This window comes from Vulpes vulpes, chromosome 7 (genome assembly GCF_048418805.1).
Source record: "Vulpes vulpes isolate BD-2025 chromosome 7, VulVul3, whole genome shotgun sequence".
NCBI lineage: Eukaryota > Metazoa > Chordata > Mammalia > Carnivora > Canidae > Vulpes > Vulpes vulpes.
In genome coordinates this window covers 109368993-109390972 of record NC_132786.1, presented here as the reverse complement: position 1 = coordinate 109390972, position 21980 = coordinate 109368993, and the positions used below count along the sequence as shown (strand labels likewise).

Sequence of the window (21980 nt, the reverse complement as noted above, 5' to 3'; positions counted from 1 at the left end):
ATGTAATTGTAATAATTATAATAAAGACCAGTGGCCTTTGTGGCAGTTGAAGGTGCTAAATAAAATCTGGGTAACTTCACCTACTGATCTTAATTTACTATGGCCTCCTGTTTTTCTAGGGTGACAGAGAAGCAGAGCTGGGGCTGCCTTTTTCTCCACTGTGTGACCGAAAGTCGACGATGGTTGCTCAGTCGCAAGTGGGTAGGTGTTACAGCCCTTTGGATGGAAAGAATAAACAGAGAGGGATACCTAAAAGTAAGCTCAGATGTTCCCAGTGATTCTTTGGCAGGGAACCTGGCTCCATTTTGCTGTGCTCATGGTCGGTTGGATTGATGGAGGTGTTCTCCCCACTCTTTTCCCTGGAATGTGGCTGGTTTGTGGGGGAGATTAGAGAGCAATTCTCTGCTGTTTCTATCATTCCCCACCAAGAGCAAAAGGGGCCTCAACTTTACAATGTGATGACAAGAATCAGTGGCAAGAAGCCCATTCTATTTCAGCCTCTCCATTCTGCATGCAATACCGGAAATCTCCTTGGCATTTCTCCTCAATGATACTTCCTCTGGCCCTGTTTCCAGGACAGTCCCATTTCCTAGATAACGCTACTTTCAGGATTGGCTCATTTTAAATGTTTCCTTCTTTTTAGAAACTTTTTAACACTTTTTTTTTTGGTAGAGGTAATTTTGTACTGCTAATTACCATAATATATATGCATTTCGAAAATCCTCAGATATGAGAGAGGTTACCAGTATCACACATAAATTAAATATCATCAGTGCTCTTCATTTGGAAGAGTCTGATATCATTCAAAAAAGTAAATTCAACAAGGATTTACTGATTTTTTCCACTTGTATTTTGAGTACTCATTCATTTTTTTCATGATAATATATTGAGTTTCTGTTAGGTGCAGGGCACTGCTAGGCACTGTAATAGAAGTATGTCGTAAAAAACAAATAAAAATTATATATGGTATTTGCTCCCAAAGACATTGAACTAGTATTAGGTGGTAGGCAAGATGTTAGGAAAACAAAATCTATTTGAGTGTTACAGTGCAAAGATAGAGTTCTGTATATGGTATAATCAGGTACAGAACAGAGTGTGTAGACCTTTAGACTCAGAAAGACTTGTTGGAGGGTGCATTTGAGTTGAGGCTTAAGAAATAAGTGGGCAATATCTAGGCAAATGGTGCTGTAGGTGAGAGGTATGTAATGGGTCGATGGAAGGGCATTGCAGATAAGAGATCAGCATATACTAAGCAGGGAAATTTAAAACAGCCTAGTGTGATCAGGGCACTACAAACAACTCCTGGCTGGAGTAGTGGGCAGATGAAGTGAGCAACATGTCTAGAGAGAAAATCAGGGTATATCTAAAGAATTGTAAGTAAGATTTAAAAATATGGAAATTGATGCTTTAGAGTAAGAGTCATTAAACTGTAGCCTGTGGGCTAAATCTGGCCTCCCACTTGGTCCTGTAAATGGTTTTATTATAACAGAGCTAAGCTCGTTCATTTGCATATTGCTATGGCTACTTTTACACTATAGTGACAGAGTTAAGGAGTTGTCATAGATTTGTCCTACAGAACCTAAAATATTCACTTATCTGGCCCTTTACAGAAAAAGTTTGTCAACCACTGTTTTAGGAAGACTTCTCTATTGGATAGCTGGAGGATTTTGAATAAGGCTAGAGGCAAGGAAATCAGCTAGGTGCCTTCTGCAGGATTACAAGCAATGATGAGTGATAGAATTGAGGGAGGATGGAGACTTTCCAGAAGAGAGGTGGCATGTAATATATTAAGGATTCAGCTGAACACAAAGCTAAGGTGAAGGCAGCAATCCAGATTAAGTGGTCCTGTTTATAAGGGTTGGAGGGAAAGCTGATGAGTTAGTTCTGGTTTGGACATGTTGACTTTAACTTGTACAAAAGCAAAAAAGGTGAAAACTGTCATCAAACACTTCAGTTTCAGCTTGAACTGAAATTATAAAATTCTACCACAATTAACTAAGAATACAAAGTTGGACATCAGTGTTTCTTTATCAGGATACTATGGGTATTTGGGACATTGCTTGTTTTGCCAATTATGTTGTAGGACTTTTAGCAACCTTTATTGCTAGGCATTAAATGCCAGGATCACCCACCTTGGTCATTATGAAAACCAAAATAGCATTTGCACCAAACAAATGCTTGATTTGGTATTTCATTTCCTCCCAACTTTCATGTGGCTGCGTAACGAACTATCACCAATAGTTCCAGATTATATATTTTCTACTAATGTGTTATAGAACACCTGGGTATTTTTTGAGCCATTGATACAATAACTCTAGCCTAACATCAGCTGTCTCCCTGACATGGTGATATCTCTAAGGTACAGTTCCGAATCTGACCCCTCTCCTAATTTCCAACCCTTTTCTTCCAATTCTGTTTGCTCTCTCCCATCTGGACATGTCCTCTGTACCCCAGAATCAGCAATCTAAGACCAAGCCCATCGTCCTTTCCCCAGCCACATTCTCCCCCATCGACTCTGGGCTCTCTGCTTTGCTGGGGGAAGTCTCTGACAATTCCCACTTAGAGGCAGCACCACCTCCTGCTGTACTTGCACCTATGCCTCCGTGACACCCCCACCTTACAGTGGCACTGGATCCTGCCTTCCTTTAGCTATTGCAACAGCTTCTGAAAGATTTTCCCAGCCTCATCCCCTCCTGCTCTCTCCCTTCTTGCCAGATTAAGTTTCTTGACAAATCAATTTTCCCAAAGAACATTTAAAAAAACCTGTGAGGCTGCCCAAACATCTCAAGGGGCTTCTAATACCCATCGAAGTCACAACTCCTTGGCCTGACCCTTAGGAGCCTCCCTCCCTGTGCTGATGATGACTTCCTGCCTTCTCAAGCTTTGCCTCTCCAACTCTAAAAAAAAATCCTTAAGCCCCAGTTATTCCTCAGACACATCCTGTATTTTCTCTCATCCTCATTGCTTTGCTTATTCCATCCCTTCCACCTAGTGTGAAGACACTTAGGGCTCAGCTCAAACATCACAACCTCCATAAAGCTATTCATAGGCCTCTCAGTGGGTGGGAAAATATCCTCCCTCCCTTATCTTCCCAGGGGCCTTCTTTGGTCTTCTCCTTTGGCCCTTGCCATATACTCTAGGGGTCATTTTTCTGTTCAGTTAATCTCTCATAAACTCTTTGAAGGTAGACAGGTTGTGTTCTACATCTTCATCTATATGCATCACCGACCACAGCATTTGTTCCATTGTGGGGGTTGAATATGTGTTTCTTAATCACTTGATTGAGCTAGCTGCTAGAAAATCATAAGAAAGTTATGCAGAAGAAATGGAACTGACTTATGGTATTCAGCTCAAGGAATATGTTAAATGAATAAGACCAACCTACTCTCTCCTAATCTGATCTGGAGCTCCTCTGCAGATAAATTTTCAAAAAGAAAAAAGATAAGATTCATTAGTCTCCATTGGAAAATGTAGAAAGGCCAGGTAATATGTAGCTCCTCTGAAGTGTTGCTGTCTCTCTTCAGGTTTTATTGATTTCATTGTGGAACCCACCTTCACTGTGCTCACGGACATGACTGAAAAGATTGTGAGTCCCTTAATTGATGAAACCTCCCAAACCGGCGGGATAGGACAGAGGCGTTCAAGGTCAGTGGGGAAACTCGATGGTTAGAGGTCAGGTTGGCCTGTCCACGAGGACGGAGTGGTTCCTTTGGTAGAGATGGGGGTATTTCCTAATGATGTTTGCCCTATCTTTCTTATAAGAGAGAAGTCTGCCTCTTTCTTTTTCTCAGAGGAATGGAAGGTGTACTGTCTGTGCTCTACAGGCTGGCCTGGAAGGAGGTAGCCATGCTCTACACCATGACTGGTGGGTTTCCAGTACTGGTCCTCCACCCCATTCTCTCTTCTGGTGCTTTTGCTCAAGATAGCACCTATCACGACACTTTGACCTCCTGGCCCAGACAGTCCTTGCTCCCCATACTACAAAAAGAAAGTGCTGCTGATCAGAATTCTCTCAAGAAATGAAACTGATTTTCATTTCTAGGTTTAGGGAGAGAATGAAGTGGAGGAAGGGAAAAAAAAATCCTGAAAATTTTAAATCACCTTTTGAAACAACTTCATTATATTGAGCATAGATTAGTAGCAGGCTCTGGAGTCAGAATCCACGTTAAAAATCATAGTCCCATTACTTGGTAGCTGTGCCATCTCAGGCGAGTAGCCTCAGTTTCCTCATGTGGGGTATAATATTCCTAGGTTGGAGGGAAGATTAAAAGAATTCTTCCGTGTAATAAAGCCCTGAACACAGGGTTGGGCACGGAAAAAGTGCTTGCTACAGTAAAGCTAACCCTTGATTTTTATTAGCGGTACCACTGCTAGTCCTATCACCCTTTTCCACTTGTCCAGGTAAAACCTAGGGCTTTGTCATATAGGAGAAAGGAGAGAAATAGAATTAGTGGGAAAATAAGAAAGGTGAAGCAAGAGAGGGAGTCAATAGAAGGGAAGGTAAAACAACTGTTAAGACAGTGGGGAAAAAAAAAAGACAGTGGGAACCCGGGGATACTCAAGGTGAACGGGCTCAGTGAGGACTACTCTCACGGAGGACAGAAGCCTTCCACCTGAGTCCCCTGCCCCACAGCCCTGCAAGCACTAGGCGGAAACACAGCCTACTTATCTAGCCAGCCTCAGTTATGGTTGTCAGTGGGTTTGCATTTGTGTGGGTCACAGCGCTAGCCATCTGGAAGTGTGTGATACATTCAAGTTTCCCAGAAGATGATACTTCCTATATTTGCAAAATCGCCCATGGTTAAAGCTTGAAGTAATAATATTCATTTTAAAAATGCCTTTTGTACAACTCATTTCCCCACAATCTCCGAGGTGTCTGTGCCTTTTCAGCTTCCCCCAGGAATATAAGAAAATCCTCTTACTGTGGCCTTGGGGACTCTGGGGACAGAGACACTCCAGTCCAGTGGGAGGTGGAGCTGGAGAGAAAGAGGTACAAGTGGCTGGGTAACTGGTCAGTGTGGAAGCAAGTGGGTGCACTGGGGAGCCAAGTAGAAGCCCAATTTCAAATTAATTAATTTCAGATTAAAGACAGAGAATTCATGTGAGGGAATTCTAGTCATTGAATAAGAGGACACCAGTCAACAGGGAAGAAATATGGAGAATATTGATGCTCATGAGGCTGAAATCTTGATTTTTTTTTCTCCTGTTGAAAATACAGAATTTCCCATTTGTCATATATGGAAAATAGGAATTGCAAACTTCAGGACCCAGGAATTTCACAATACAACTTGAGAAGTGTTAACCAATACTTTCTTGGGCTCAGTCATTGGCATACATTTTTTTAAACACTGACCTTCCTCTTTGATATGATTTTTTGTCCTCCAGTTTGAACAGCATCAGTTCGGCAGATGCAAAGAGATCGGGTGTCAAGAGCACTGGCTCAGAAGGAAGCGCCCCCATCAACAGTTCTGTCATCCCTGTTGACTACAAGAGTTTTAAAGCCACTTGGACTGAGGTGGTGCACATCAATCGGGAGAGATGGAGGGCCAAGGTGCCCAAAGGTAACATGCCACGGGGGAATCTTCCAGGAGATCTGTCCAAACCCACTTAAAAAAACATACTTAAAGGTATTGCAAATGAAGCGCCATCTCAGGGTATCAATTCAAATGGCTTAATATTAGGATCCACCTCAGCGCATAATAGAATGAGGCTGACCGCCACGCCCCCATTAGGCATGACCTTTGTGCTATTTGGCTAAAGTCCTTTTTTTTTTGTATAAAGATCCTACAGCAGATGGGTTTGTTATTTTTTGGTTTCTTTGATACCAGCTTGTCATTCTCATTTCATGTCATGTGACACAATGATGAGGCTTTCATTACTTCCTTTATCTAAGTAAAGCCTAGCCAATAGCCACCTCTGCCATCACGCTGGGCTAGGAGTTTTCATATCCTTGCGTGCATTTTGATCCTCCTTTCATATTCTCAACTTCTCTTCAGTCCTTGCTTCATCTCAGGAGACTCAGATCTCCTGAGATGAAGCAAACTTGCAGGTAAAATTCACTGAGGCCAACATCAGAATTCAGATGAGAAAAGTCATGACTCTTGGTATTCTAAATAAAAGAGATTGAAACCCGTGTGCTTCTTGAAAGCTGACATCCATTGGCTCACACATGTATTCGTGTTTCTTGAGCATGTACTGCGTGATCCATACACACCGTATGCTCATCCTGTAGCCCAGGGAGGAACACATACCTGAGATAAAGGTACAATGCTGTGGCGCCAGATTCCAGGGAGAGACACAAACATCCATGGCTCCAGGAGCTCAGCGAGGGGGTTGATCCCAATGGGATTTGTGGAGGTGAGCGTTTGTCAACAGTCAGTGTCTGTTAACATCTACCAAGTGCCTCCTGCATGCTGAGAGGACAGAGATGAGTATCAGACATCCCGGTCCTCAAACCTGAGGGTAGGGGGGGGCATTAGCACAGAGTTTCAAGGAAAGAAGTGGAATGCCAGCCCCTGCAGCTTGTTCACAAAATCCTGTCCAAGTGGCTGCTCCTTTCAGGTGGGGCAAAAGGTTTATGTGTATGGCACTTTTAAGGCATAATTGGGCCCTTATCATTTCAGGACAGATGTTGGACCCTGAGCTGCGGAGCCAGCACCTCTTCCATATCTTAAGTGTAGCCTCTCACAGTCTATTCAGATGCTTTAAACATTTAAATTCTCCCTGCTGGCAGCCGATGCAAGCAGCAATGGCAGCTACTACATCATCTCAAAAGAAGCATGCTCTTATAATCAATTAACACTCATTACATTTGAAAATCCAATTCCTGGCAACACACAATCTAAAGAGGTACTTCGAAATAATTTGTTTGCCGTTATCTAGTTTACTTAAGTTACCTTCTGAAACTAATCACCGAGGGGAGCATTAGACGGCTGCTTTCCCAGCAGAAAACTGGCACTTCAAGAATGACAGATGAATAAACGCTAATAGTTAACAAAATGTTAGGTATGCCGATTGAGATATGACTAAGCTATTTTGGAAGTATAAAGGGACTTGTCCCTAAATCTGCTGGGGGTGTTTGGGAAGGCATCTTGTAGCCAGGACTTCAAGGATGCCTGAGGTTCGTCCTGCAGGAGGTGTTATATTTTAAAATGGGGAGCGAGGGGAAAGGAGGTGGACAGAGGCACAAAGCCTGGGTTATGTACGTTTTGTGGGAGGATGGTTTGAATATCAAAGCACATTTCAGTTAGTGGGGAAACGGAGAATTGAATCCCTGCTTGCACTGTGCTTTTTGGCAGATTCATGCAGATTCTTTGCGAAAATTACCTTCTGAGGATGATAATACACATCACAGAGTTGATGCAAAGAACAGAAATAAATCTGTAAAGCACTGAGAATGGAGCCTGTGTGTGGTTGGTGCCTGATAACTCATAGCTGTTATTTGAAAAAAATCGGAAAAGAAAGTTAGAGGCTTGGATGCAGAGTTAGGAAGATGGTGGTAAAAATACCAACCTATATCTTCTAATACTCTGTAACAGTTTTAGCCGCCCAGGAATGCTGTTGACTAGTTCACTGGTGGTTAAGAGATTCAGTTTACATCTTTTTTTTTTACCATTGGTGATCAGTTTGTACTCGATTATCCTAAGCTGTTTTGCTCATTCTTCTTTTCTACCAGAAAACCATGATTTCAAGAAAGCCTGACCTGCATGGGGTACTTGAACATATGTTGGTATTAAATTGATTAGAATGAGATCGAAAGTCTTGGTTTTATTAACCAACCCGATACAAAGCTAGCTGGACCAGAACCCATAGTTGTCAGAAAAAATTAAATCAGTATTTCTTAATAGCTCTCAGGGCTGAAAATCATTATTATTCCCAAATAAGATGAATAAGTATAATAATTTGCAAGTCTGATCAATATTGATCAATTTTTGATCAATATTTAATGCCTTATAAACATTTTTTGTGTTTAGATTATAATGCTGAAATACATACATACATATATATATTTCACTTTCACTTTTAATCTTTCCAGCCAGACATTGATGAAATATATAAGTAAAAATTTTCCCCATAAATTGGGATCATAGCATAATATTGTTCTGAATTTTGTTTTACTATTTTTATTTTAAGCATTTTATCTCAATACTGAAAATTCTTGAAAGTATGCTTCAAATGGCTACATTGTATGTAGTAGTATGCCTTTATTTCTGCACATTTTGGTTTTCAGTTCTTCATTATTGTATATAACAGTTATAAACATACAAGGTCAAAAGTCTTTGGGCCAACCTCTGATTATTTATTTAGGATAAATTTCTAGATGTGGAATTCCTCTGTCAAAGTAGATGAAAAACTATAAAGCTCTTGATGTATATTATTAAATTTCTTTCTGTAAAGTTGTCTTTTTTTTTAATGTCTTCCAATAGAAGTGGAAGGTATTTCATTGTGTTTTTGCCCCTTTCATTTTCCCAATTAGGATGTTTATATTTTTATTATTGATTCATAGTAGCTCTTTATATATAAAAGATAGTTAATCTTCAGTTGACAAAATATCTTGCAATTTCTGCCCTATCTAGTTTATCATATGACTTTTAATTTTATGTTCTTTTTTTGGATGAGTATAGTCACCATCTGTCAACATACAACATTATTACAGTATTATTATTTTTAAAGATTTTATTTATTCATGACAGACACAGAGAGAGAGAGAGAGGCAGAGACACAGGCAGAGGGAGAAGCTGGCTCCATGCAGGGAGCCCGATGCGGGACTTGATCCCTGGTCTCCAGGATCACACCACGGGCCAAAGGAAGCACTAAACTACTGGGCCACCAGGGCTGCCCTATTACAGTATTATTGAGTATATTTCCTATACTGTAGTTTTCATCTCTGTGACTTACTTATTTTGTAACTGGAAGTTTGTACCTTCTAATCCTCTTTATCTATTTGCCCATAACCCTACTCACTAGCTAGCTTTGTAAATGGTCTCTTTAAATATATCTTATTTTTCTTTTACCAGAGATCACCTTTACATTTTTGTTGACTTATGTGTCAATCAACAAAAATATGAAACGGTATATAATGCCAGGCCTTTGCAAATGCTGAGACATTTATTGTATTTTTATTTATTTCCTCCATAATCACTGTTTTTGTTGAAATACCATGAGATTTTTAATCTAGGTGATTATAAGTAAATTGTTATTTTTATAATTAACCTTAATATTATTTTTAATATTTGCTTCAAGTTTTATATCTAGCTTAACAACAGTTATTTTTATTTGACACTAAGAGTTACCAGTTTTATTGCACATCATTTATATATTTTCCTCATTCTTGAGTTTCTTTTTTTTTTTTCCATTCTTGAGTTTCTAATACTGATTGAGTTTTGTGGTCAGCTGGAGCACTTCTTGGCTTCCATTTTTAGAAAGATCTTGTGTGAACATCTTCTGAGTCCTTAGATATCTAGAAGTATTTTTGTTATTATTTTCATATATGACTAAGTTAACTATTCAAAATTCATATAGTATTTTGGTTGGTTGTTTTCTGTTAGTATCTCTCCTTTTCTTTCCCTCTAGTTTCCCCTAAATATGTTATCATTGGAACAATTATCTATATCCATAGATAATGTAAGTAGGCAATTCAGAAAATTATATCAAGGGATAACTAGTTCAATATCATTTTTAATCAAGAGACTATAAGCCATTATTCAGAAAAGGAAAATGAATGAAGCAAATCAATGTACTTCTCTCAGAATGCATAGACATTCAGTGTGGGATAGAACCAGCTCTCAGGAGGAATGAGATTTATGGAACATGAAGGCTCTACTCTGCTTTTCTCTACCATAACACATTAGCTTCTTGTTGGGGCCAATTTCATAGTGAGTCAAATCACCACAGATAGTCTGAAATAGGAAGCAGAAGGAATGGAGTTGCACTATGACATTTGCTTTCTGCTAGTCTAGAAGCCGACAAATGCCACAGATGCTAAACCTAAGAGCTGAACAGTTAATTCTAAATATATTATCCTTGGAACAAATTAATTGCATGCTTGCCTACTTTTTCTCTTTGTAGGAAAGATTTCTGTATACTAATAATTTCATCCTGAAAATATACGGGAATCTGAGTACAGTGGCACAAACATACCTCATCTTTTTTTTTTTTCTTATTTATATGTTTGCTTGTTTTTTCCATACCTGTTTTGAGTAATATCACTGTGTACTGATGGCTGGTCACATTAATAACAGATATTTCAAAAAAAAAAAAAATACCAGATATTTCAAAGAATCAAGGAGAGGTGGAAGTAGAGTAGTTGAAGAACATTGTAGAGCCACCTGCTGGAACACAGTTGGTATAGTGAAAGGAGTCATACAGTGGGGCAGGCTCACCTAGGGTCTGATTATGATGTCGTAAGAGCTACCATTCATTAATTCAAACATTAATTGCCTGCTGTCAGCAGTACTTCAGCAAAAACAGATTTGTTTTTTAAAATGTACCTCCTCCCAGGTTTTTTTTTTTTTGCTAGACTTTCCATAGAAAATTGTTCTGACTCAGTTGTCAAATGAATTTTTCTTGCCCAGATAATATTTTATGCTCTTCTGTAACAAACCAGAATTTAATACCTTCAGTTTTTATCAGTTACTTTTGACTTGTGGATATTTTGAATGTTGAAAGTTTGCCACGGCTTCATTGGGGATTCTGTGAGGGGACCATGAATTAGTTAACCTGATACCTGAATATGAGTGAAAATGCTCTTCCTCCTCACTTTTCCTCTCTGTGTAGTGAGTACAGCCATCTTTTTACTCACTTGTATTGGTAGTTAAGAAAGCCAACATTTGTCAGATGGCTAAGTCTTCCAGGATAGAATTTGTATACTTTCTGTATTTTACACAGAAAATTACAGGTGATGGAAGATGTACAAGTCAGGTTCATTGGCAAATAGGGTGACTCATACCCCTTGTGCACATTTTATTTTAGTTAACCAATTCTCCATGAGTATCTGCTATGTGTCGGGTACTGTACCAAGCTGGAATTGGTACATTACTGGAATCCAGTAATGGAAATGACATTTGACCTCTGTCTTCAGGACACTATGGGAGGATGAAAGAAAGTCTGGGTGAACATTTCAGGGGGCCATTCTGTGACCCTGAAGTCTACTGAGAATGCCATCTCAACATTTGCAAGGGCATTCTCTTACTCTCTAGTTGTACCTTTCTGTAGAAGTCGGAAGACATATTATATTCTATATGTGCATAATTATGTTATTTTGTAAAGAAATCTTTCCTTACCTTTTCATTGTAAAGTATAAACACACCCTGTTGGGAAGCAGAATGTCAGGAAATTTTGAATGGCAAACATTTAAAATTTAAATCAGCTCTGTCAATGCTGATTGCATGTTAGAATCATCTGGAGAGCTTTTAAAATATCCCATCCTTGTCCCTCTCCCTCCAGAATATGATTTAATGTGAATAGGGTGAGGCCAGGGCATTGAGTTGGATGGATTGGATAGATGATCAATGAAAAGATTAATGAAAACTTCATAGTATATTAAAGAGGACATTTGAGCCAGGCAAGTGTAGGGGCAGGAAAAGCAAAATGAAGCCAGAGATCACAGACATCCACAAAATACGATGCCGTAAAACCCTATGAACATGTGAACTGGATCAGATTTGGGCTTTGTGTTCTTAAGCAGTTAAAACAAGGGGAAACATAACCACTTGGGTGCCTATTAGATTAAAAACAAACTTGTTGTCTATGAAGGCTAGCTTTTTCAGGAACAAGACTAACCAAGGAAAATGAAAAGGACCCTTGATAATGAGGTGTAGGCTATTTTTAACATATCTAGAGGAAAAAAATGCAATAATGCTTTTTATAATAGATGCCACAATCTGGAAGGCCTTTTGAATCAGTTGGATGCTAAGCAGAGCGAGTCTCTCCCCTAAGGGAGGATTGGCTTCTGTTAGGTGTGTGTTATTTCCTACAACCCAGCACCACTTCATTGCCTCCAAGGCCCTGCAAGGTCTCAACTCTGCATGTCCTTGGTTGTTTGACCACATCATCTGTCACCAAACTCTTCTAAATCTATGTTAGCCATACTGACTAACTTAGTATCTCTTGAACATACCAAGCTCATTCCTACCTCATGACAGGACATTTGACATTTTTTATTTCCTTTGCCTGGAATGTGATTTTCCCTGATTATTTCATGGCCAGCAATTCATCATTAAGAATTTGTCAAATAGCATTTTATTTACCTCCTGATCTAATGCCACCTCCTTCTCTTATACTGATCCTGTTCCATCATATTACTTTGCTTTACCTTTTTGGCAAAGTCCTTTTTGCCACCTGAAATTATCTTAGTGACTTGCTTACTTAATTATGATCTTTTCTGTTCCATTAAATCTTGCTTGCTGCTATAATCCCAGCGCCTAAAATGGTGCTTGACACTGTCACTTCTCAATAGATATTAGTTGAATGAATGAAACAATCTTGTCATGAATGCTTGACCATATGCAACTACCCTATGTTTTTGATGAAACACAGAGCCAGACCGTTTCACAGTAAACAGAATTGGAAACGAGGCTGACATTCTCTCATTAAAGGGGAAGACTAGGGTATCTGCCCAAACTAAAGACTACCTCTAAAAAAACAGCAACAACAACAACAACAACAACAACAACAACAACAAAAAGACTACCTCTAATCTTGTGGACAGTTCGAAGACCATGCTTTTTGTAAGGCTTGATTATCCTCTTCCTACTTTTAAATTCATAAACACTGACCTGAAACTGTGTTATTCTAGTGGCAACTATTTTTCCTGTCTTTCTGTTTTGTTATCAATTGTCTATGTTTAAACTCCAGATCCTAAGCAGATATCCATGAAACTCCAATTTCTACTGGGGTCATGGAAGGGTTTTGTAATGTTCCAGAGCCTTGATTTCACATTTGTAAAATAGAGCTAAAATGAAAGTAGCTACTGCCTAAGGCTGTTTTGGGAATGAAAAGAAGTAATCCTTGAAAAGCACTTAGTGTAATACCTGGCATGGAGGACACACTCAAGAGAAGTTATTGATGATAAACATTGAAAATGCCAATTGTTATATTGGTGTATTAATTATTATGATCCTTATTATTACTTTCTCCCTGCTCCTTTTTCTCACCCACTATTTTCAGAAATGACATCACCATGAACCTATATTATTGGTTTCCTGAATATACACACTAACCTGACTTGAATTAACCAAAAATAGATCCCAAACACTCAGTGCAAATACTTGTTTTTGTTTGAAGAGGCAATTCTCCTAATAGCGTGACCTCCTTTCATCTTTTCTGTGTCTTTCCTGACTTGCCATGGATACAGAGGAGAAGGCCAAGAAGGAGGCGGAGGAGAAAGCTCGCCTGGCTGCAGAGGAGAAGCAAAAGGAAATGGAAGCCAAAAGCCAGGCTGAAGAGGGTGCGGCTGGCAAAACCGAAAAAAAGACATCTGGAGAAGCTAAGAATCAAGTTAACGGAACACGCACAAACAAAAGTGACAACCCTCGTGGGAAGAATTCCAAATCTGAGAAGTCCTCAGGAGAAAAACAACAGAATGGTGAGTACAGTTTCACTGGTGGAACTCTTTCATTGGGATGTCAATGACATAATGAACAAAAACTGGCAAATAATGGCACCTATGTGGTTGGCTCTCTGAGCCAGGTGTGTCTGGTCTTCCCAGCTGCTGCTGATCACACCTCACTGGGCCCTGGGTCCCATGAGGATCCCATCAGATGAAGCCAGAGACTGGCTTAGGCCATTCCCTCTGGGGAGACTTGGAGCTTCTAAGCCTTTCCCAACCATTCTGGAGACTCTGGCCAGTGCCTGCCTAGCCATTGAGGAAGTAACTCATAACAATCTGAGCATTTTCCTGAGTGCTCACTGCCCAGATGGGTGGATGGAAAGTCCATCTGATGTGGGTACTATCCCTCTAGCAGGCAGGGCTGGGGCTCAGGTCTATCTAGGGTCTATTCCAGTAGAATGTGTCTGTATGTCTGTAGGTGAAAAAGTATATACATTATGGTGACCACCTTATCCCATTTGCTTGGTACTGGGGAATTTCCTGGCATCCAGAGTTTTAGATTCTAAAGCCAAAAAAGTACCAGGCAAACCAAGTTGTTCTGGTCACCACCTTGTGCCTTGTGCTTGGCACTGGGTATTTAAAAATGGAAAGGCCAGGACACCTGGGTGGCTCAGTGGTTGAGCATCTGTCTTTGGCTCAGGTCATGATCCCCGGGTCCTGGGATTGAGTCCCACATCAGGTTCCCTGCCCCCCTGCAGGGAACCTGCTTCTCCCTCTGCCTATGTCTCTGCCCCTCTCTCTGTCTCTCATGAATAAGTAAAATATTTTAAAAAAAAGAAAAAGAAAAAAAGAAATGCAAAGGCCACAGGAAGTCCACAATCTCAGAGAGAACATAGACAGCCTCAGAAATAATTCTGAGCAAATAAAAGTCATTGCATGGCAGCTAAAATGATCAAGGATCATGTAAAAAAAAAAAAAAAAAAAAGGACATTAGCTTTGTTGCTCTGGGGCTCATGGAATGGAGAAATGTCAAAGAAAGCTTCAGGAGGTGGTGGTGCCTGAACTGTGTTTTAAATACTGAACTTTGCCAGTCAGATGGGGGACAAGGCCTTCTTCACCAGAGGAAATGAGATGAGCTAAGGCAAAAGGGCATGGGATTGACCACCTTGTTTAGGGAAGAGCAGGAAGGCCAGAGTCTCTGGAGCCTTCAAGGGCCAAGTTGTGGCAAGGTAGTTTTGCAGTTCGACAGACCTGTATCCAAGTCACAGCTGTGCCTTTCACTTCCTGGTGGCCTTGGCCAGGTTCCTTAACTTTCTAGTGGCTCTGTAAAATGTGTATAATAATTCCTGTTCACAGCAGGGCCACCGTGAGCCTCCAGTAATGAGAATGATAGCAGAAACAATGACAACGGTAGAATAACTAGCATCTATTGACTATACAACAGATGCTGCTCTAAGTCCTCTCTTTACAGGTTTGTTCTCTTATCCACCTGGTAGGCCACACTGTAGCTGTTATGTATGCTACCCAGCCTGGGTGAATGAGGAATATGTAGAAGGTGCTTAGCACAACACTCTCCAATTATTTTTACAATGAACATACAGAACATATAGAATCCAGAAACAATATTTTAATACATATGATAATATTAAGAGCTCCTATCATGTTCCAAGGGCTTTGCATAAATTCCCTCATGTGACCCCATGAGCACCCTAGGAAATTGAGAAGGCCTTCTTCCCCCCTGTGCTGCACCTCAACAGCCTGGTTCTGGAGACTGCTCCTAACTGATTTGCTTTGCATTCAGCTGCATCATTGTCCAGAAAATATGTTCAGTTTTATAAGAATTATGATATACCTGCTGCTGTTAGAGGGCAGTGCAGAAGATCCCTTCTCATCCCCTCCCGAGTTCAGAACCTCCTGAGCTCTCTCAGAGAGAGATACAGTATCAGAAAGTCCGTGATAAAAATATTAGCTCTACTGCAACTGGAGTTGGGTTGGAAAATGGGACTCGGTCTGCTGAGCACATAGGTACTTCATCCATCAGCCTTGAACTGAGCTTAGCCAACCAGACACTGGCAGAGCAGGCAGGCCTAGGAACTGCCACCTCTTTCCCACCCCAGCACCCCAGCACCCCAGCACCCTGGCGGGCTGCTCGTGGAGTGACAGAAAAGGTGTGTCTTGTGGAAAACACATCTCAAAGGGGTTTGGGAACCAGAGAATTGGGTGGCTGAGCTGAAGCTATGCATTCTCAAACTCCTCCTTCTAGATGAGTATCTCCTTCTCAGAGAAGGAGTATTGAAGGGCTCCTGAGAGGGGCAAGATGTGGTTTCTTCCCTACTTTTTTTTTTTCTTTTAGAAAAGTGGGTTAAAATGTCTTCCTTTAACAAAAGTATTACCAATAACATTTATTGAATGCATAATATGTGCCAGATGTTGTACATGAGATTTTTACCTACACTAAGTCATGTAATAAATGCTAACAGCTCTGTGAGGTAGATATATCATTCCCATTTTGCAGATGAGGAAACAGAGATTCAGGTTAAATCACTTGCTTAAGGTCAAGCAACCACTAAGTAGAGATTTCAAGTCAAATTTAGGTCCAAGTCCAAATTCTGTATTTCATAATCAGCATATCCCTACTGTTTGCAAGTTTTGGCATTATTGGGGAGACTAGGAAATCAGAAAAATATTGAGGCTCAGCTGAGGTCCACAGTAAGTTTATAATCTATTCCAGGGTTTGGCACACTTTTTCTGTAAAGGACAAGATAGTAAATATTGTAGATTTGGGGAGCCATGCAATCTCTGTTGCAACTGCTGAACAGTTATGTTTTAGTGTAAAAGCAGCCACAGATAATATATAAACAAAGGAGCATGGCTGTATTCCAATACAACTTTATGAAAATTCAAGTGTGAATTCTATATAATTTTCAACTGTCATTAAATATTCTCTTTTTTCAACTAATAATATAAAAACTATTCTTAGTTTGTGGGCCATATAATATCAGGCAGTGGGGCCATGTTACCAACCCCTGGTCTGCTGAGGGAGAGAAACCAATGAACAAAAACATGCCAATCATAGAGAAAGTTATGAATTCTATGCAATGAGTATAAACAAATACCCAGAGAGGGTAGAGGTGGCAGTAATCTATTTTGAAGACCATTAGAGAGAGACCCTGAAAGAGACAAATAGGAGACCAAATTTTCAACCAGGCTGGGTTGATTTCACAACTGTGTTTATTTCCCAAAGTAATCAACAGTCTACCATTTCCCTTAAAAATTAAGTATTAAATGAGACATGGGAAAAGAAGTCAATTTTGAGCAATAATAAGAAAAGCTAATGGTGGTTCGGGACTGTGTTACAGCAGCCTAATTAAAATGATTTATAACTGTGCAGAAAGGCTCTTTTGTTTCCTCTGTTTATTGAATAACAGCTCACATCAGCCATTACTCCATATACAACCCATGGGAAATTACCTAATGGATTCTGTTCAAGGAACATCATCAAACAAATATGTGTCACTTTCCCATAATCCTTCTTTGTGGTCACCCAAGATACTTCTGGGATAGAACCAGAGAACCTTGGTTAAGTGGGGTTCTAGAGGTGTTCTCATCAGCATCTATGAGATACCTTAAGCTTTGGTTTCCAACAAGGTACTTCCTTTCTCAACCTCCCCAACCCTGACTGAGGAAAAGGCAGGTTGCCACAGGCTGCTGCCTAGAATCCAGCAAATTGAACCCCATTATGACTTCTGGAAGACATCCTGATCTTGATGCAGCTGTACATAAAGCTCCAGTCCATGGAAACCTTGAAGGTGTAAAGTATTGTGCATTGGGATATGAAGGCTCATTTAGGAAAGACTTTTTTCTACAGAGAATTAGTTTGACGATAGGGCTCAAAATCCTTGAATCCATCTCTGGCATCCTTAAAACAAGAGCCAATATTTTTTTTTAATTTTTTTTTTTTATTTATTTATGATAGTCACAGAGAGAGAGAGAGGCAGAGACATAGGCAGAGGGAGAAGCAGGCTCCATGCACCGGGAGCCCGATGTGGGATTCGATCCCGGGTCTCCAGGATCGCGCCCTGGGCCAAAGGCAGGCACCAAACCGCTGCGCCACCCAGGGATCCCAAGAGCCAATATTTTGAACTGTTCATGGGACCTCCAAAGGAATTCTCCCTTTGGCCATTGGTGGCGGTAAAGGGTGATGACCATGCCCTTCACTTGAATTCCTCCTGCTTACACCCTGCCTAGAGTTGACCCCCTTTTACCTCAATCCCTTCAGCCAGTTCATCCTATTTCAGAATTAAGAGTAAGAGAAAACTTGGAGAATTTATTGACTCTTAGCTTAGGATTTATCAAATTCCATTGAAAATACTTACTATGTTGAATATATCACAACCCAAAATGGTCTTGAATTATGCTTAGATAACCATTTCTTTATAAATATGTAGGCCAAAGGCATTTAGAAATGGCAGCAATAAACAGAAATTGAAAACTTAAGCTTCATAGGAAAGTTGCAAGATACAGTGGTTGAAAGCTTAGCTTCTAGACTCAAAGCCATCTGTGTATATTGTGGTAGATTACTTTTTCCAAGCCTTAGGTTCCATAGCCATAAAATGGAGATGGTAATATGAGTTTCATGTCCATTCTTCACAAGTCTGCTTAAACAAAATCACTTTGTGGAAAGATCAGTTGGCCATATATGCAAAAACTGTCAGACGAATTGCTTAAACCAGGTCTGCAGAGGCCAACAGGAGCATTTCTGCTGCTGGAAGGAGAAATACATGCAAGGTTATAGGCAGAGGTGGGGCCAGGATGGTGTGTGAACCATTGGCAGCCAGCAGCCAGTGCACTGCACTCAACACAGCAGGATTGACCAGCGTGTGACACAGTGGCTGCAGTGAAGCCAAAGGAAAACCCACGCTTGGAAAACATCATTTGATGAGTTTGTTATTCTGCAAATTGATAATTTACCGAATTAAAGTGTGATGAATTTGTCTACTTGCAATAACAGTACTTTCATAATGGGGTTGTTGAAATAATTTAGTGAAATGCTGCACACAAAGCATTTATCACACTGCCTGGCACAAAGAAAGCAAAAAAAGATAGGACCTCTATCTTTTCTTTAAAAAAAAAAAAAGATAGTCCTCCCTGGTTGCAAATATTCTTAGGGTCTTCTTGCTTTAAGAAGTACTGGTATTTTAGTTGCAATGTTGTGTATTCTGGGTTTTATGCAGGCTAAAAACAAAGATGCTATTAGTAAGATTGTAAGAAGAATCTCCAAAACTTGAGAATAGGGCTGGGGGAAGGGATGCCATGTCCTTTCAATGTCACAGTGACATACTGGTGGACAAACATGGCCAGGGATTATTTAATTCTCTTAGACAAGGGTCAGCAAGCTTTCTCTGTGTTAGCCCAGCCAGTAACTACTCCTAGTTTTGTGTGTCTCCATTGCAACTATGTGGCACCTACCACTGCAGCATGAAAGCAGCCACAGACAATATGTAAACAGATGGACATGATATTCCCAAAGATCTCTATTTCCAGATTGGCCCATGAGCTACATTTTGATGACTTCTGCTTTATTTTTTTTTAATGTTTTATTTATTTATTCATGAGAGACACACAGAGAGAGAGGCAGAGACACAACCAGAGGGAGAAGCAGGCTCCCTGCAGGGAGCCTGTCGTGGGACTCAATCCTGGGTCTCCAGGATCACACCCTGGTCGGAAGGCAGTGCTAAACCGCTGAGCCACCTGGGTTGCCCAGTGACTTCTGCTTTAGAACATGACTGTGTTTAACCTTGTCATTTACCTTGACTCAAGCCTAGGTACTGTAAAGTTACATGCTAACTTAGAGATTTTTGACTGTTAGAAGAGATTCCCCCCCTCTCACAGGTTATTATTTTTATTGCCCTGTAAGACATGACCAGTTTTGTTTCTAACACATCAATCTTATTTTAACAGTTTTCTACCTATAAATACCCATTTCCCTAAATGCCCTTAGCACCATCTCTCTGATTCCTTTGTGAATGAATTAAGTTTTTGACATGTGTTTATTCTACATTTGTTTGCATAGTGTTTTTTTTTTAAGACTTTATTTATTTATTCATGAGAGACACACACATAGAGAGAGAGGCAGAGACATAGGCAGAGGGAGAAGCAGGTTCCATGCAGGGAGCCTGATACGGGACTTGATCCTTGGACTCGATCCCAGAACTCCAGGATCATGCCCTGGGCCAAAGGCAGACGCTAAACCGCTGAGCCACCCAGGGATCCCCCTGCATAGTGTTTTTTTAACATTTACAAATCATATTTTGACAAGCTCATTACTTAGAATACCATTTATAACTGTTTTAGAGTTCAGTTGTCATTGTATGATGTGCCAGATATCACAGTCACTAACTTAAATACATTTGTCCTTTTATTATGTCTATAAAGTAGCTATTATCATCCCCATTTTGCAGATGAGGAAATTGAAGCATATAGAGGTTAAGTAGCTATTAGCTGGGATAACTTACATTTGACCCAAGTTTTCCACACTCCACAGCTCAGTAATAAAGCTGAATTGCCTTTCTTGGAAAATAAACATTATTGGCTTAAGTGTAATGTTGCTTAACAGGAACTTTGTTTTAATTTCTAGATCATAATCTAGCTTTTAAGACCTAATATATGGATTAAAAAGATATTTACATTCAGACAAGTACCCCCTTCATGACTAAAATTATGCATTTTTTTTCATCTTTTTACCTTGACAAGTTTAAGACTAGTTATAACTTCCCTTTTAACTATATACATATACTGTTTGTCATGTTTATTACTTTCAGGTGACTTGAAAGATGGTAAAAATAAGACAGACAGGAAGGATCAATCTAATGTCGGAAGTGATTCAAAGAAAACAGATGGTAAGAACATAATTCCCATTATATTTTTCCATAAAATGTGCAATTTAATGCAGGTTTGTTAGAATTACACCTAGAATTGAAATTGTGGTTGTTAATATATTCTTATATTATACCCTGAAAAAACCCTTTACTACATTTAAGAAGTACTCAATCCGTATTTCAATAATTTACAGATTGTCGTTGTATCTCTTCCCCTCCACCATTCTTTCTCCATCACAAATGCATTCTACACTCTGTCTTTACCACTTGGCATTTTTTCATTTTAACTTTAAAGTTGACTCTAGACTTGCTGGTTGGAATGAGATGGAATACAAGTCTTTGATTGTGAGTTGTGCAGCATAAATGGGAAATGTTCCATGTTTTCAATTTTCACATTTTCTCTTTTAATGAGGAATTATTACTTTTGATAAGATGAGAGATCTGTCCAGTGTTATCACTATGTTGGAAGGCCCACATATTGGAAAACAGACATATTTGTATAATGCAGTTTGGTCAGCAAGTCTCAAAGGCAAACTTTGGATGGCAATCCCCACCAAATCCCCAAGGTAGAATGAACCTACCTTGTGATGTGCTCCATGAACATTGCTCTTACTTTTCACAAAGCATCTTACTCTTTCTAAAACCTGAAAGTTTAGATTTTATTCTCTTTCAGACTTTGTACTATCCTACTGAGAAAACTGCTCCCGCTTTTTATATAAATCTCCTGGTTCAGTTGTAACTTGGGCTTATTCATAGCAACTCCTTCATATGTGTACATGATAAACTGAAAATGCAAGTTTCTAGGTAATGGTTTGTTCCAAAAGTCCCAGACTCTCTTTGAGTTATGCCTCCCTTGGAGACATTGTGGATGCTAAGCTGTTCTTTGATAGTTTGGTTTAAACGTCATTGAAGAACAAATACTGTGTATTCAGTTCGAAGAGTAAGAAAAAATTTGAACACAACTCCACCTATTAAAAAGGAAGCAGCCCTTCTAGCTTTCATCTTCAAGCTACTATGACAGGTTTTCTTTACTCATGTGTGAAATCAGTTCTTAAGCCTTTTCTTTTAAGCTCATTCAAGGTGTCTTATCACATAATATCTAGAAAACATCCATATGCAGTTTTGCGCCAAACTGTTTATGTAAGTGGAATCCATGTACCTAATAAAAATACCTTCCTCAAATGATTGTGACTAAGACATGAATTACATGGGAGACAAAACAGAATTCAAAATGGTAGTCATCCTAGCTAGACTCTGTTGTAGGGTAAGATTTGTTGCCAGATATCATTAAACCAAGTCAAGGTAATGCAAGCCAGAAAATGTACAATATAAATGTAATGTATAAACCCCCAGCACCTGAACACCTGGCCCATCCTGAATTCAGTGGCCTATCTGAATTCCTACAGCATAAAAGCGCAGAATAAACTGAGTCCCAAATCTTTAACATGGGATCTTGTTGCATATTGTGCTACAAATACCTATTATGATATTATATGGGCATTGTGAATTAGATTTTATTACCTTCATGAAGCACTTTTATTTTACCTGAGCCC

General features: G+C 39.7%; 1 protein-coding gene across 19 annotated transcripts in view; it reads left to right on the top strand.

Moving 5' to 3' along the window:
* The window catches only part of PDE1C (phosphodiesterase 1C), a 570553-nt gene that overhangs the window by 500043 nt on the left and 48530 nt on the right, over positions 1–21980 (top strand). For all 19 annotated transcript variants that reach the window (XR_012002742.1, XR_012002743.1, XR_012002744.1 and 16 more), the window contains 5 exons: positions 120–201; positions 3525–3645; positions 5386–5561; positions 13355–13585; positions 20371–20448. Coding sequence is in view for 16 of the 19 variants with exons in the window: in XM_072764662.1 (XP_072620763.1) it covers positions 120–201; positions 3525–3645; positions 5386–5561; positions 13355–13585; positions 20371–20448 (688 nt within the window). In the remaining 3 variants the exon portion in view is untranslated. The remainder of the gene's footprint in view (positions 1–119; positions 202–3524; positions 3646–5385; positions 5562–13354; positions 13586–20370; positions 20449–21980) is intronic.